General features: G+C 39.0%; 1 protein-coding gene across 1 annotated transcript; it reads left to right on the top strand.

Annotated features, from left to right (window-relative positions):
* The first annotated feature begins 6149 nt into the window (after window positions 1–6149).
* On the top strand, window positions 6150–7744 carry LOC141601660 (uncharacterized). Its single transcript, XM_074421955.1, has 4 exons — window positions 6150–6326; window positions 6592–6673; window positions 6737–7122; window positions 7298–7744. Exons 1-4 carry the CDS (start codon window positions 6150–6152, stop codon window positions 7742–7744), a joined length of 1092 nt encoding a protein of 363 aa, XP_074278056.1.
* Window positions 7745–13549: the final 5805 nt, after the last annotated feature.

The following is a 13549-nucleotide window of genomic DNA, read 5'->3' as shown; positions in this document are numbered from 1 at the left end:
ATAAGGTAGGGTGATTATATAATTATAAATAAGAGTTAACCCACGTATATATTAATCTTTTTTTTTTTGAAAGAGATATTTTAATAATATGTAAACAAATCATTAGACATATAATGTAAACATTAAACGCTTATAACGTTTTTTTTTTGCATTATAAATAAGTTAATTACCCCGTTGCAACGCACGGGCATTCAAACTAGTTACATATATTTTTAAAAATATAAATAGTTTGAATTACGAAGGCAATTTTTTTTTTGTCAATTAAGAAAACAAATATATATGAACAAAATATTTATCCAAAATTTGCACCGGAAACTTTCCAACCCATTGACATAAAATATGTGCTCTTTTATTTGAGTCTATCTTACGTTTTTTACCTTCAATTTTACCTTAGTTTCGTACCTTTTGTATTTATTCCCTCTTCAAATTACTCACGTGATACTTTGCCTTATCTGCATTCACATACGTTTCATGATGTTTTAAAGTTTATATAAAAAATATATTGACCAAAAGGAAAAACATTAACATGGCAAAAACTTGACAAACGAATCAAAACATTGTCAATGTAAATCATTTAAATTAAACCAAATGGAAAACGTGAATTCAAATATAAAGCAAATGATTCATAAAAACCAACAACGTAACAAATTAAAATACTTTATTGGACACAACAACAATAACAACAATATACTCATTATAATCAAATAAATAAATTAAACCATAAAATATAATCCACAACTTAGAAACTCGTGGACAAATGGGCAATAAATTTTAAATAAATAAAGTGAATAGAAGAAACTATTATAGGTATCTTCTAGTCTATATCTATATATCTATATATAATAATAATAAAAAGACAAACTAACCACCTATCCTAATGACACATCAACATCTATATCTATATATAATAATAAAAAGACAAACTAATCATCTATCCTAATGACACATCAATATTTTTAATTATTTACACAACTCACCTCCACATCACCAAGTTATTTATTAGCAAAAGAAAAAAAACAATAAAAGAAAAAAAGCACTAAATAACACCATTACCTCACAAACATTAAAATTTGTCTTATTAACTTCATAGTAAACTAAACGACTTAAACAACAATTAAACATCAAAGTAAATTTTAAATTTTAATTTTAAGACTTTATTGTAAAATAAGTTATCTCAGAAAAAAAATGAACATATAAATAAGCTTTTACTATTTTATTGTTACACCATCATATTAATTTAATTGTGCAATATTATGTTGTATAATTGTACCCCGTTAATTTCAATGAATTAGTTAAATATAAAAAGAGCTTAAAAATAAAATAACATAGTTTTTTCATATAACGTACTTTAAATACTTCATATAGCGTAGTAATTAAATATTATAGTACAAGAATAGCATAGAGAGCACCAATGATACTCTTCTAAGGCTATGTTATCCTGCTATGAAACAACAAAACTTATATTGCAATGAAAAAAACAAATTAATGAAAAAAAAAAAACAATAATCACAGCCTACGATAAGTGGTGTTCATGTGAAATTGACACGGTTACGGATGAAAATAATGAGCAACGGAGATATCGACTATTCAATTAACACGATTAATTTTATATCAGAGTTCTCAATGTCCAATTAAGTAGTTTTATATTACATTCATCTGGTATTAAGTCTACTTACCTATATAATAAAGAAAAAGGATTGTACATCAGATATACTACCTCATATTTAATGAGTTTTTGAGTTTTTATGTATTTTTTTTAGTTCTATAGAGTTTATAAATTACATTCTATAGAGACAAGCTTCGTATTCTGCAGCGTTGTTTGTCACCTCGAAGTCGAGTTTGATAGCAATTGGTGTATGCTCGCCTTCAGGAGAAATGAGCAACACTCCTATTCCAAATCCTCTCAAGTTTGATGCTCCATCAAAGTAAAGGTCCCAGGAATCTACATCAGTTTGGAGTATATCCTCGTCTGGAAATGACCAAGTGTCTATCGTTTGTGCGTCATTGATGGGATTTTCTGCGAAGAATTCGGCGACGGCGCGACCTTTAATAACTTTCAGCGGCACGTATTTGAGGTCGGGTCGAGAGCATCGGGGTCCATCTTGCTAGGCGTCCGTTGAGGACGGGTTTCTCGAAGAGGTATTTGACTGGATCCATTTTGGAGTATATTTTGACGGAGTAGCTAAGCATGTAATGGCGTAGCTTCTTCGTTGCCCACACAAGAGCGAGGCATGTCTTTTCGAGTTGTGAGTATTTGCACTCGTACTCCAGGAACTTCTTACTAAGGTAGTAGATAACTCTTTCTTCACTTCCTACAGTTTGAGCCAACATGGCACCCATGGTCATTTGATTCTTGTGAGATATAAACCAAGAGGTTGATCTCGTTGTGGTGGCATGAGCACTGGTGGTTTAGCCAATATGTCTTTGATTCGGTCAAACGCCTTCTGACAATCGTCGTCCCACATGGCGTGGTCTGTTTTCTTGAGTTTCTTGAAGATAGGCTCGCAAATCATTGTAAGTTTCGATATGAATCGACTTATATACTGCACTTTTCCCAGGAATCCTCGACTTTTTTTTGTTTGAGGTTGTGGCATTTCGATCAGAGCTTTGATTTTGGAAGGATCTTTTTCTATACCTCTTTGACTAACGACGTATCCCAGGAATTTGCCAGATGTTACCCCGAATGTGCATTTCTGAGGATTGAGCCTCATGTTGTACTTTCGTAGCCTTGCAAAGAACTTGCGAAGGTTCGTAATATGCCCCTCTCTTTCCTTGGATTTGACAATCATGTCATCTACGTATACCTCAACTTCTTTGTGCATCATGTCATGTAAGAGTGTAGTCGCGATGCGTTGATATGTAGCTCCGGCGTTGATTAATCCAAACGGCATGACCGTATAACAATAGGTTCCCCATTGGGTGACAAAGGCGGTCTTATACATATCTTCCATGGCCATTTTGATTTGATTATAACCCACATATCCATCCATGAAGGATAGTAACGCGTGGTCAGCAGTATTGTCCACCAATATGTCGATGTGAGGTAGAGGGAAGTCATCTTTAGGACTTGCTTTGTTCAAGTCCCTAAAGTCAACACAAACACGGATTCTTCCATCCTTTTTGGGCACAGGTACTATGTTAGCTACCCAGTCAGAATACTCAGAAACTTTGATGAACCCGGCTTTGAATTGTTTGTCAACTTCTTCTTTAATCTTGAGAGCCCATTCTGTTCTCATTCGTCGAAGCTTCTGTTTCACAGGTTTGAAACCTGGCTTAATCGGAATTCTATGTTCTGCGATATCCCTGTCGATCCCTGGCATGTCTTTGTAGGACCAAGCGAAAACGTCTTTGAATTCGTTTAGGAGGTTTATGAAATCGGCCCTTTCGGTAGAGCTCAAGGTAGTCCCTATCCTAAGTTCTTGGGGTTCTAGTTCGGTTCCTACATTGATGGGTTCGGTGTCTTCTATTACTGGTCCCCCTTCCCCTTCCTGTAGTATTTCTTTGGCTATGTAGGGAGGTATTTCGATCGAGTCTGGGTCTTGGTCATCCTCAGTATCATCGTAAACAAAATTGCACTCAAGATAACACAAAGAGTAAGCAGAACCTGATTTATTCATATTAATATTTGAGTAAAGTTGAAACAAAGAAGCCAGCTGATCCATGGTCAGTGGCGGCAACGGGACAGTGGTTGGGGCATTTCCCGAACTACTGTGACTACTCGAGGCTAAGCTAGGAGAAACAAAGGGAGTAGGGATGACGATAGGAGGAGACTCTCTAATGACTTCTCTAGACTCCGACTCTGACTCCGACTCCGACTCGAACTCATCGTCTTCTGGTTCTCCTTTGAACATCTCTCCTTCTCCAGTGGTGAGCTTGAAGAGCCTTCCTTGATTGTTGGTCCACTTGATTGATTTTCTCCATCCTTTCTGCTGTCTTGCATTGGTTTCTGTGCCTAGTGTGGTAATGATCTCATCTATGATGCTTTCGGCGCTCTTGATTAAGGGAAGGTCTTGGAGATAGACATCTTCCTCACTATCCGTCCATATCCCATTAATGACCTCTTCTTTCGGGGAGATAAGATGCGAGCAATCTAAGGTAGATTCATCACTTGTAATCACTAGAACTCCAAGAGGATTCTGAGTGTTGTTGGGTTTACCTCCCGGCGGCATTGGCAATCGTCCATCTTCAATCATGTCTTGAAGCACGTTTTTCAACTTGTATCACTTTTCTGTGTCATGCCCCTTGCCCCTATGGTATTCACAGTACGAGTTCTCGTCCCAGAATTTGGATTTCCTTTCGGGTTCGGGAGTAGGTCCAATGGGTTGGAGTTTACCTTGCTTCATTAACCTTTTTAGAGCGTTGGAGTAAGTGTCCCCAAGATTTGTGAATTTCCTTGGTGGGGTACTTTTCTTGGATGGCTCAAGAAGGTTAACTTCATCGGTCTTGCTAGTAGAGCCGTATGAACGACTTGTTGAACCTTGATATCCTCGACCTACCGTTTTGGACAAGAGTCCTTTACGGATGTCATCTTCAATCCTTGTCCCTAGTACGGTTAAGTCCTTGAAAGTTTTGATGTTTTGGTATCTCAAATGATTGGCATAGATGGGTTTGAGATTGTCCACAAACTTCTCCACAAGGGTAGCCTCATCCGGGCGTTCAACTAGTTGGGTACTAGTCTTTCTCCACCTACTTAGGAAGTCGGTGAATCCTTCTTTGTCATTTTGGGTAAGAACCTCTAGAGTGCGCATGTTAACTTGGATCTCGGCATTATCTACATATTGTTTAGAAAACTCGATTGCAGCATCTTCCCAAGTAGCGACCTTCTTATGATCTAAGGAGTAGAACCATTGTTTTGGGATAGTGTCAAGAGATGAAGGAAAGATCCTTAAGAACATCTCGGGTTTGATGCCTTTGATAGACATGTAATCCTTGAAGGCAAACTCTTGCTTGTGGTAGAGATAGAGAGAGAAAAAGAGAGAAAAAAGAGAAAAAAGCGGATTTCTAGGGTTATTACATCATGACGGCTGCAAAAACCAGATCTTCATCGCTTTCACAAAAACAAACGACAAAAAATACTAAAAATAGTAATAAATTCGATCTCTTAGCCTCTACAAGTGCAGAAGAATTCCCTGCTCTCTCCAAAAATCATGGTCCTTCTAGTGAGGATGTTCAAAAAGAGAAGAGCTTGGGTGAAATAACTGGTATTCCTCCGCTAAATTTGGAGACTTTGGTAGAAGATGTTACGGAGGAGGAGGAGGCGATGCTTAGTGTGCCTTCTCCTGCTGTTCTGCCAGTTATTGAGGAAGAACCGTCTGGGATGCTACAATTCACAGAGGAGGAAGTCAAGCAGGAGTTGGCGTTTTGGCGATACTCTGTTTGCTGCTTCATTTTAAGGGCCAATCCTCCCTGGGAGATTGTGGATGGATTCATCAGACGTCTGTGGCAGAATTATCAGGTAGATAAGATCTCGTTCCTTCTTAATGGTGTTTTTCTAGTTCGCTTTAAGACCAGGCAAGCATATGAAGCAGTGTTGAAACAGGGTCACTTTCTGTTTGACAATAAACCGTTAATAGTTAAGCCTTGGACTCCTGAAGTTGAATTGGAGAAACATGACGTTAAGACTGTGCCTATTTGGGTTAAATTCCATAGGTTGCCCTTGAAGTTTTGGGGGAAAGGGATTGCACGCATATCTTCTCTTTTAGGGGATTTTATCAAGTGTGACCCTGCAACTGAGGATAAAACGAGAATAGGGTATGCCCGTGCTATGATTGAAGTTAGTTTTGGAACAGATTTGCCTGAAAAAGTGAGGTTTTTGGATGAACATGGAGAAATTGTTGAAATAGAAGTGAAATTTGAGTGGAAGCCTGTTGTGTGTTCTGGGTGTAAAGGTATTGGGCATAAGGTTGATGAGTGTAGGAGATCTAAAAAGAAACCTGTTAATCAAGGAGCAGCTCAGAAACCACAATCCAAAGTTTGGAGGCCTAAGCCTAAGCAACCTGAACCTCCACAGAAGCAGCATAAGCTGTCTCAGTCAAGTCAAAAAGGAAAAGGAGATTGTTCAAAACCCTGCTGTGCCTACTCAGCCTGGAACTCAGGTTGAAATTCAGTTGAAGACTCCTGTAGTGTGGTTAAATTCTGGCAAATACACTATGGGGCCTACTCCTATAAGGCCTGTCATGAGATTGAGTAGACAGGAATGTACTGAAGGAGCATACAGTGTTCATACATTTGGGCAACATACATTTCTGGAAGCTCTAAATACTTCAGCTACACCCAAGGAAGGTATTGGGATAAGTGGTAGTGTCTCTCACCCTGGGGTGGGAGATGTATAACCTTGGGTTCTGGAACATTAGGGGGCTTAATAATCCTGCAAAACAAAGGCACATCAAATGGTTTATGTTTAAACATAAGGTAGGGTTATTTGGCCTCCTTGAGACTAAGGTTAAATCCTTGGCTCTAAATAGTGTTAAAGGTATTCTCATGGATGGATGGAGTTTGTCTACTAATAATAGTATGCATAAAGGAGGTAGGGTTTGGGTACTATGGGATCCTATCATTTTTAATGTTGACTTTTGTGATTATTCTGCGCAGTGTATTAACATGAGAGTTACTGAGAATTCTACTAAAACTGTTTTTAAGTTGTCTATGGTGTATGCCTATAATGACATTAATGGTAGACATGAGTTATGGAACCAACTGGAGAAGTTTGCTGATAATGGTAATGAACCCTGACTAGTTTGTGGGGATTTTAATTGTGTTCTTGCTCATTCTGAGCGTCTGGGTGGAAGTAGCAGTGACACTGAGATTGCTGAGTTCCAGCAGTGCCTGACTAAGTGTGAGTTAGTGGATAGTCCTGCAATGGGCTCTCTATTTACCTGGAACAATAAACAGGAGCCTGCTACTCGTGTCTATAGCAGATTAGATAGGGTTTTAATTAATGAAGAATGGAGTACCCATATGGCAGACATGTGTGCACACTTCCTCCCTGAGGGAGTTTTTGATCATACCCCATGTGTTATCAAAAGTAGGAGACAGTTGACTACTCATAACAAACCTTTCATGTACTATAATATGTGGGGTAAAGCTGCCAATTATACTAATGCTCTGACTACTTGGTGGGATGTACAGTAGCAGGGTACCAAAATGTTCTGTCTGGTTAAAAAACTTAAGCACCTGAAACTGCATCTTAGGAATTTCAATAAAGAGTTCTTCTGTGACATTGAAAATACTTCTGCCATGGCTCTGAAGAACTTGGAATATATTCAGGCTCAAATTGTGAGAAATCCTGGGAATGCAGATTGGATTGCAAAAAGAGATAGCAGCTCAAAAAGAGTATAAGGAGTTACAGGCTGCCTGTACTCAATTTTTAAGCCAGAAAGCAAAAGCAGCCTGGATAAAAGATGGTGACAGTAATTCAAAATATTTTCATGGAGTGATAAAAAGCAAGTTTTTGAGGAATCAAGTTTTGATGATTAAGGATATTCATGGTATTGAGTTTGATGATCCTCATGGAATTCAGGAAGCCTTTCTTAATTATTATAAGGATCTCCTTGGCACTACCAAAGAAACAGTCCCTGTGAATGTGGCTATTGTTAGGAAAGGGAAAGTTTGTGAGCCCAGGCATTGGGAGATCCTGCAACAACCAGTAACAGCTCAAGAAGTTAAGGATGCTATCTTTTCTATCCCTGACCACAAAGCACCTGGCCATGATGGGTATTCCAGTGCATTCTTCAAGGATTCGTAGAGTGTGATAGGTGAGGAGGTTTGTGCTGCTGTTATGGATGTTTTCAGGTCTGGTAAACTCTTGAAGCAATTAAATGCCACTACACTTACTTTAATTCCTAAGTGTAAGACGCCAACATGTGTGACTCAATATAGGCCAATAGCTTGCTGCAATGTTATTTACAAGTGTGTGTCTAAACTCATTTGTAATAGATTGGCTAGAGTATTACCAGATCTGATCAGTCTAAATCAGGGAGGGTTCATTCATGGTAGGAGCATTTGTGAAAACATCATGGTGTGCCAAGATTTAGTAAGATTGTATAACAGACAATCTTGCTCTCCCAGATGTATGTTTAAAATGGATCTTATGAAAGCGTATGATTCTGTAAGCTGGAGGTTTGTGCAGGAGCTACTAGCAGCTTATAAGTTTCCTCCTCCTTTTAGCAAGCTTTTAATGGAATGTATCACTAGTGCTTCATTCTCTCTGTCTCTTAATGGTGAGATCTTTGGCTTTTTCCCTGGGAAAAGAGGGTTAAGACAAGGTGATCCTGTTTCACCATTGGTTTTTACATTGGGTATGGAGTATTTGAGTAGGATCCTGGCTTGTGCAACAGACAAATTGAAGTTTCATTACCACCCTCTTTGCAAACAAATGAAATTAACCCACTTAATGTTTGCTGATGATCTGTTGTTGTTTTGCAAAGGAGATGCACAGTCCATTATGGTCCTGTTGAGAGCATATTATGCTTTTTCAGCTGCTTCCGGACTTCAAATGAATGCACAGAAATCTTGTGCATACTTCAGTGGGATCAAGACTCAGCTGAAACAAGAAATCTTAACTATTTCAGGATTTAAGGAAGGAACATTGCCTTTTAAATATCTTGGAGTGGCTATTACTGCAGGAAGACTACAGAAGAAAGACTGTGCTGAACTGGTGGATAAAATTGTTGAGAGAATTAGAAGTTTGGGGGCTCAAAGATTGTCTTATACTGGGAGACTTGTTTTGGTTAATGCTGTATTAACTTCTATGTATACATATTGGGCCTCAATGTTTGTCCTACCTAAGGGGGTGTTGACTAAGGTGGATGCTATTTGTAGGTCCTTTTTATGGGAAGGTAAGTTAGAATACTCCAGAGTTCCTCTGCTGAGTTGGGCAAAGATCTGTATGCCAGTAAAAGAGGAAGGATTAGGCATAAAGCAGAGTTTTTTCTAGAACAAAGCCTCTATAGGGAAACTTGTTTGGTGGATAGCAGCACATCCTGATAAGCTTTGGGTTCATCATGTGTATTTAAAAGGAGTCAACTGGTTTGATTATAGCCCTCCTGCAGATTCTTGTTGGCACTGGCGGAAAGTGTGCCAGGTCAAGGATCTGATTAGAGAAGGTTTTGTTGATGGACAGTGGAGTATAGGATCAAGAGGGTATACTGTTAAGAGCTGCTATGATTGGTTAAGGGACAAGAATGTTCAGGTTGATTGGCACAAGGCTGTTTGGTGTAATATGGCTTTACCTAAGCACTCTTTTATTGCCTGGCTAATCTCAAATGGGGCACTTCAACTGAAGGATAAACTGGCTAGGCTGCAGATTTCACAAGATGATCTGTGTTGTCTATGTCAGTCTGCGTCTGAAACACACCAGCATCTATTTGAAGACTGTCAATTCAGCAAGAGTTTATTACATGGAGCTAGTTCCTGGCTGAGTTCTGATCTTACACAGAGGAATGTATTGCACTTTATCAATAGGAAAAGATGGAGCTCAGTCCGCAAGAAGCTGTGTAATGCTACTGTATTAGCTTGCTGGTACATGGCTTGGATGCAAAGAAATTGTGCTCGTCTGGAAGGGGTTGTTACCAGACCTGAACTGGTATGCCAACATATTAGGAGGATGATCATTTGTAGATTTAATGACTGTAAGCTTCGAGTACTTAGTTCAAAAGATAGACTATGGTTGTGTAAGGTGCATTTTATTTGATATTAGCACAAAATGATGTAAGGTCTTGAAAAACATATTGTAATTGCCGTTTCTAATGGAAAGCTTACATTTTAGCAAAAAAAAAAAATCCTTGAAGGCACGGATGTGGTTTAAAGGGTTCTCGTGCCCCTTGAATTTAGGGATATCCATCATATTGAAGTTGGTTGGCAATTTGGAATTGACGGCCTCATACTTGCGATTGTTCTCCCTATAAATGTCACCCCCCTTAAGGTACATCAATTGCTCCTCTAAGTATTGGAGTCTTTTCTCAGCTACAGTCATCCCCATAAGAGGATTTTCATCCTTGGATTCATTATCGGAGTCACCTAGTACTTCACTTTCATGAGGAGGCAACCTTCCCTCTACGGCATAGATACGGCCCTCGATGAGCTGAAGGCGGTCATAGACTTGGTCTTGGGTAACTTGCATTTGGGCTAGCGCGGCTAGGATTCGATCATTACCATCTTGAAGTTGGTGGAGGTTTGTTTCGCTGGATCCAGGCATCTTGAAAACTGGATAAGAGATCGGCGACGAATCAAAACACGATCGACCATTCTAACACACTTGCTAAAAGAAGAAATGTTTTGACTCGTGAAGTGGGTGTGTGCCACTTGTGTTGAGTGAGCTTTGAAGAAAGACAAAGTTTTTGAAAATGTGTATCCTAGTCAACTATAGTATAGTTGTAGGAGTGGACTTAAAGTGAGGTTTTGAAATGGGCTTGTGGCCCGAATTTTGACACGACAAATGGACAAAGTTTTGACTGGATTTTTCGCTAATTGAAGGCCTATTTCGAAATTTTGATTAAGAAAAGGGTTTTGATTTTTGAAAAAATCGTCATGGTTTTGTTTAGAAATGGTGATCACGTAAGGTACAAACATTTATACAAGCATTATAACGGGATGCTGAGTGCATTTAAAAGGGTTTTGGTTTAAAGGGTGGGTTGCCATACCGAACCATCAAACCCGAAGTCTGTGGAGAGGCTCGTACCAAACAAGAGTAAGGCAGATTCCTAGTCCATTTCCTCAAGTAGTGAAGGCCCTTGATACAAACAAGAGTAAGCATCATGGTATGGATGACGTCAATCGCTATCCATCCTTAGGCCCAAATAAGAATTAGGACCGTTTAGACGGGACGATTGGTCGAATGGGTTGGGTTGGGCCTAGGAAGGCCGAATAAAACGATCTAGGAAGACCGAGTTATGAAAACCGACAATTATCTTGTACAAACTATTCCCTAACCTTGTTCAAGTTTCACCCTTGCTACACGTAAGTGTATTATCCCCAGTGAGTCGCCAACCGTGGACGGGGGTGCCCACGGGGGCGCTTGGGAGAGAAGAGAAACAAGCGTTTGCATTTTTGTATGGAGTCGCCACCAATTTTTATGGGAAATTGGAACCGTTCGAATACCTCGTGTCATGTCAAGACACAAAGTAGTGACATGAACACTAAGCAATCGTTACCCTTAGCATTCTATGTCTAGAATGACTCTCGTGGATGCCAATGAACACGGGTGTTCACAGATATCTGGAGTAAGGGGTGAGGGTACGTATTAGGAAGCTCTTTTGATCGAACACCTAATCCCGCCCGCCTCGATAGCGGCCTCTACTAATGATTAGGGAAGTTATTCGTACTCGATATATCGTCGGCTATATGCATGCAATGCAACATCCAAGTTTTAATCCTAACATGTGAGAAATTAACTAAGTCGGTGAACAATTAATTAGCATACAATTGGGTCGAAGTAGGATTTAATGCTCAATTACATGTGAAAACATACAAATGGTACAAGAAATATGATAAATAAAATAAAAGAAAATTACAATAATAAGAAATTACAATGATTACAACGGGATAGGCGATTTGTGTCGAAAATACCTTTAAAACGGATAATTTGAGAAAACGAAATAATAAAAGAATTAACGAACAGAACAGAAGGTGATAATACGAGTAATAGTTAATTATACGTAAGCTAATTAAACTAGGTCAAGGCAAAAACGAAGTTCAGGGACAGAATTCAACCCGGAACAGGCGCAGCAGAGTTGCGTCCTTTGGAATAGGCGCAGCAGACGTTGCGTCTGTTCCTGACCTGAATTCTGGATGTGAAGCCGGAATTGCAAATTGTTAATATCAATTGGTAAATTTAACGATTGATCAAATTATTTACTCGGATGAAAGTGATTAATATGTTATTTACATGTGATTAATGGGTCATAAAAACAATAAACATGGATGATACGGATGCAAATGAATTAATTACACGAAAGAATGATTGATTAGTGACATGAGTGAATGAAATAGATTAATTATAACGAATTAATGACAAATATACGATGGTGACAATAGACAGATGAAAATATGTCAAAGATGAATTCCAGAGACTCAATATGAACAAATCGAATTTCTACAACCCGGATTGAATTTAATGACGAAAACCCGCAAATACTGATTATAAGGGATTTAAGTCGAATTTATGATAAATTAAAACATGTTAATGATGATGATTAATGATGTACATGTGAAATTATTAGACTATTGCATCGAAGAATTAACAAACAAACGAAAACAAATAAACACGACGAATTACAGAGGACGAACGAAGAAGAAAGGAAGCAGGAACTGCGGCAGCCTCACGAAGAGGCGCAGCAGGTACTGCGCTCCTTCGAAGAGGCGCAGCAGTTGCTGCGTCCTTTCTCGACGGTTATCTACTGGAAATCCGTAAAAAGAGGTTTTAAAAAACGGTTTTAGAAATCGGTTTTAAGAAGTATTTTCGACATAAACCTTACAATAATGATACAATAATTAAAATACAATAAATAAAAAAGAGATTATACACCCTCAGACTTACATGTTGACGAAACGAGAAGGACTAAGATATCGATTAGTGATGCTCGACGCGAATGCAAAAAAAGTGCCCTCGTATCATTATTGTATACGAGGCTGGTTGATTAATTAAGATTAATTAAGTTGATTGATTGTGGAGTTGGTTAAATTGGTCGGTCATGCAAACGAGGCTGGTACTCAGAAGGATCCGAGCTTACGTGGTCGAATGTTCAAGCACGTAGACGCCAAAAAGTAATAACAAAGGTCTAGAATGCAAAGGGAGAAGAGAAGGGCGGACACTCGCGTGAGAAATATGAGGAGCGAAGACTCCTATTTATACTAATCACGTGAAAGAATTAGGGTTTCAGAGACTCTTTGGAAGTGAATCTCGGAAAGATATGAAAAAGATACGAAAAATACGCAGAAAAGGACCTGGGAAGAGGCGCGGCGCCCTGCGTCTCTTGGAAGAGCGCGGCAGACTCTTTGTCGTTTCCCAAGTGGTTTCCTCCGGCGGAAGAAAGATTTACGTGTTTAAGTTATGGTAGGATGGGAATAATTCGGTTTTCCTTAATATCTTATGTGAATATTACGGGAAATTGTTTACCAAAAGATAAAGATTGTGAAATATGGAATAGAAATATTAGGAACATTCCAGAACATTCTGACTCGGGATTTAACGGTTATCAGAAAATGGAGACGGTTTTAGGCCCGGACTCCAAATGTACTCTAATTACTGTCAAAACGACCGTATCGGCACGTAGATGACAACTAAGAGGTAGACATTAATATTTGAGCAATCACTTGACGGTAATCTTACGAATTGTCACAAATCGTTCCGCGTACCAAACATGCGGCCCAATCATCACCGGGTGGCTTGCGAGAGGTGCAGAAATGAGGTATCTACAGAGGATTTTGTGAACTAGAACGTAATGAAAAATTGTGTCCAAATGACGGAATGCAACACCCTTTATATAGGAGTAGGTTGTGAAACATAAACGGCCAAGATTGAGGAAACCCCGATCGGGGACAGGCCACCCCG

Source organism: Silene latifolia, chromosome 9, assembly GCF_048544455.1.
Source record: "Silene latifolia isolate original U9 population chromosome 9, ASM4854445v1, whole genome shotgun sequence".
In the NCBI taxonomy this organism is placed as follows: domain Eukaryota; kingdom Viridiplantae; phylum Streptophyta; class Magnoliopsida; order Caryophyllales; family Caryophyllaceae; genus Silene; species Silene latifolia.
Note: the sequence above shows the minus strand (reverse complement) of the source record. Positions and strands in the feature narration are given on the sequence as shown.

What these genes read in the sequence shown, in the direction of transcription:
- LOC141601660 (XM_074421955.1), top strand. Translation starts at nt 6,150, where the DNA reads ATGGGGCCTACTCCTATAAGGCCTGTCATGAGATTGAGTAGACAGGAA. An exon ending in CTCACCCTGGGGTGGGAGAT is followed by an intron (nt 6,327 to 6,591) that starts GTATAACCTTGG and finishes TATTCTGCGCAG; the next exon opens with TGTATTAACATGAGAGTTAC. An exon ending in TGCCTATAATGACATTAATG is followed by an intron (nt 6,674 to 6,736) that starts GTAGACATGAGT and finishes AACCCTGACTAG; the next exon opens with TTTGTGGGGATTTTAATTGT.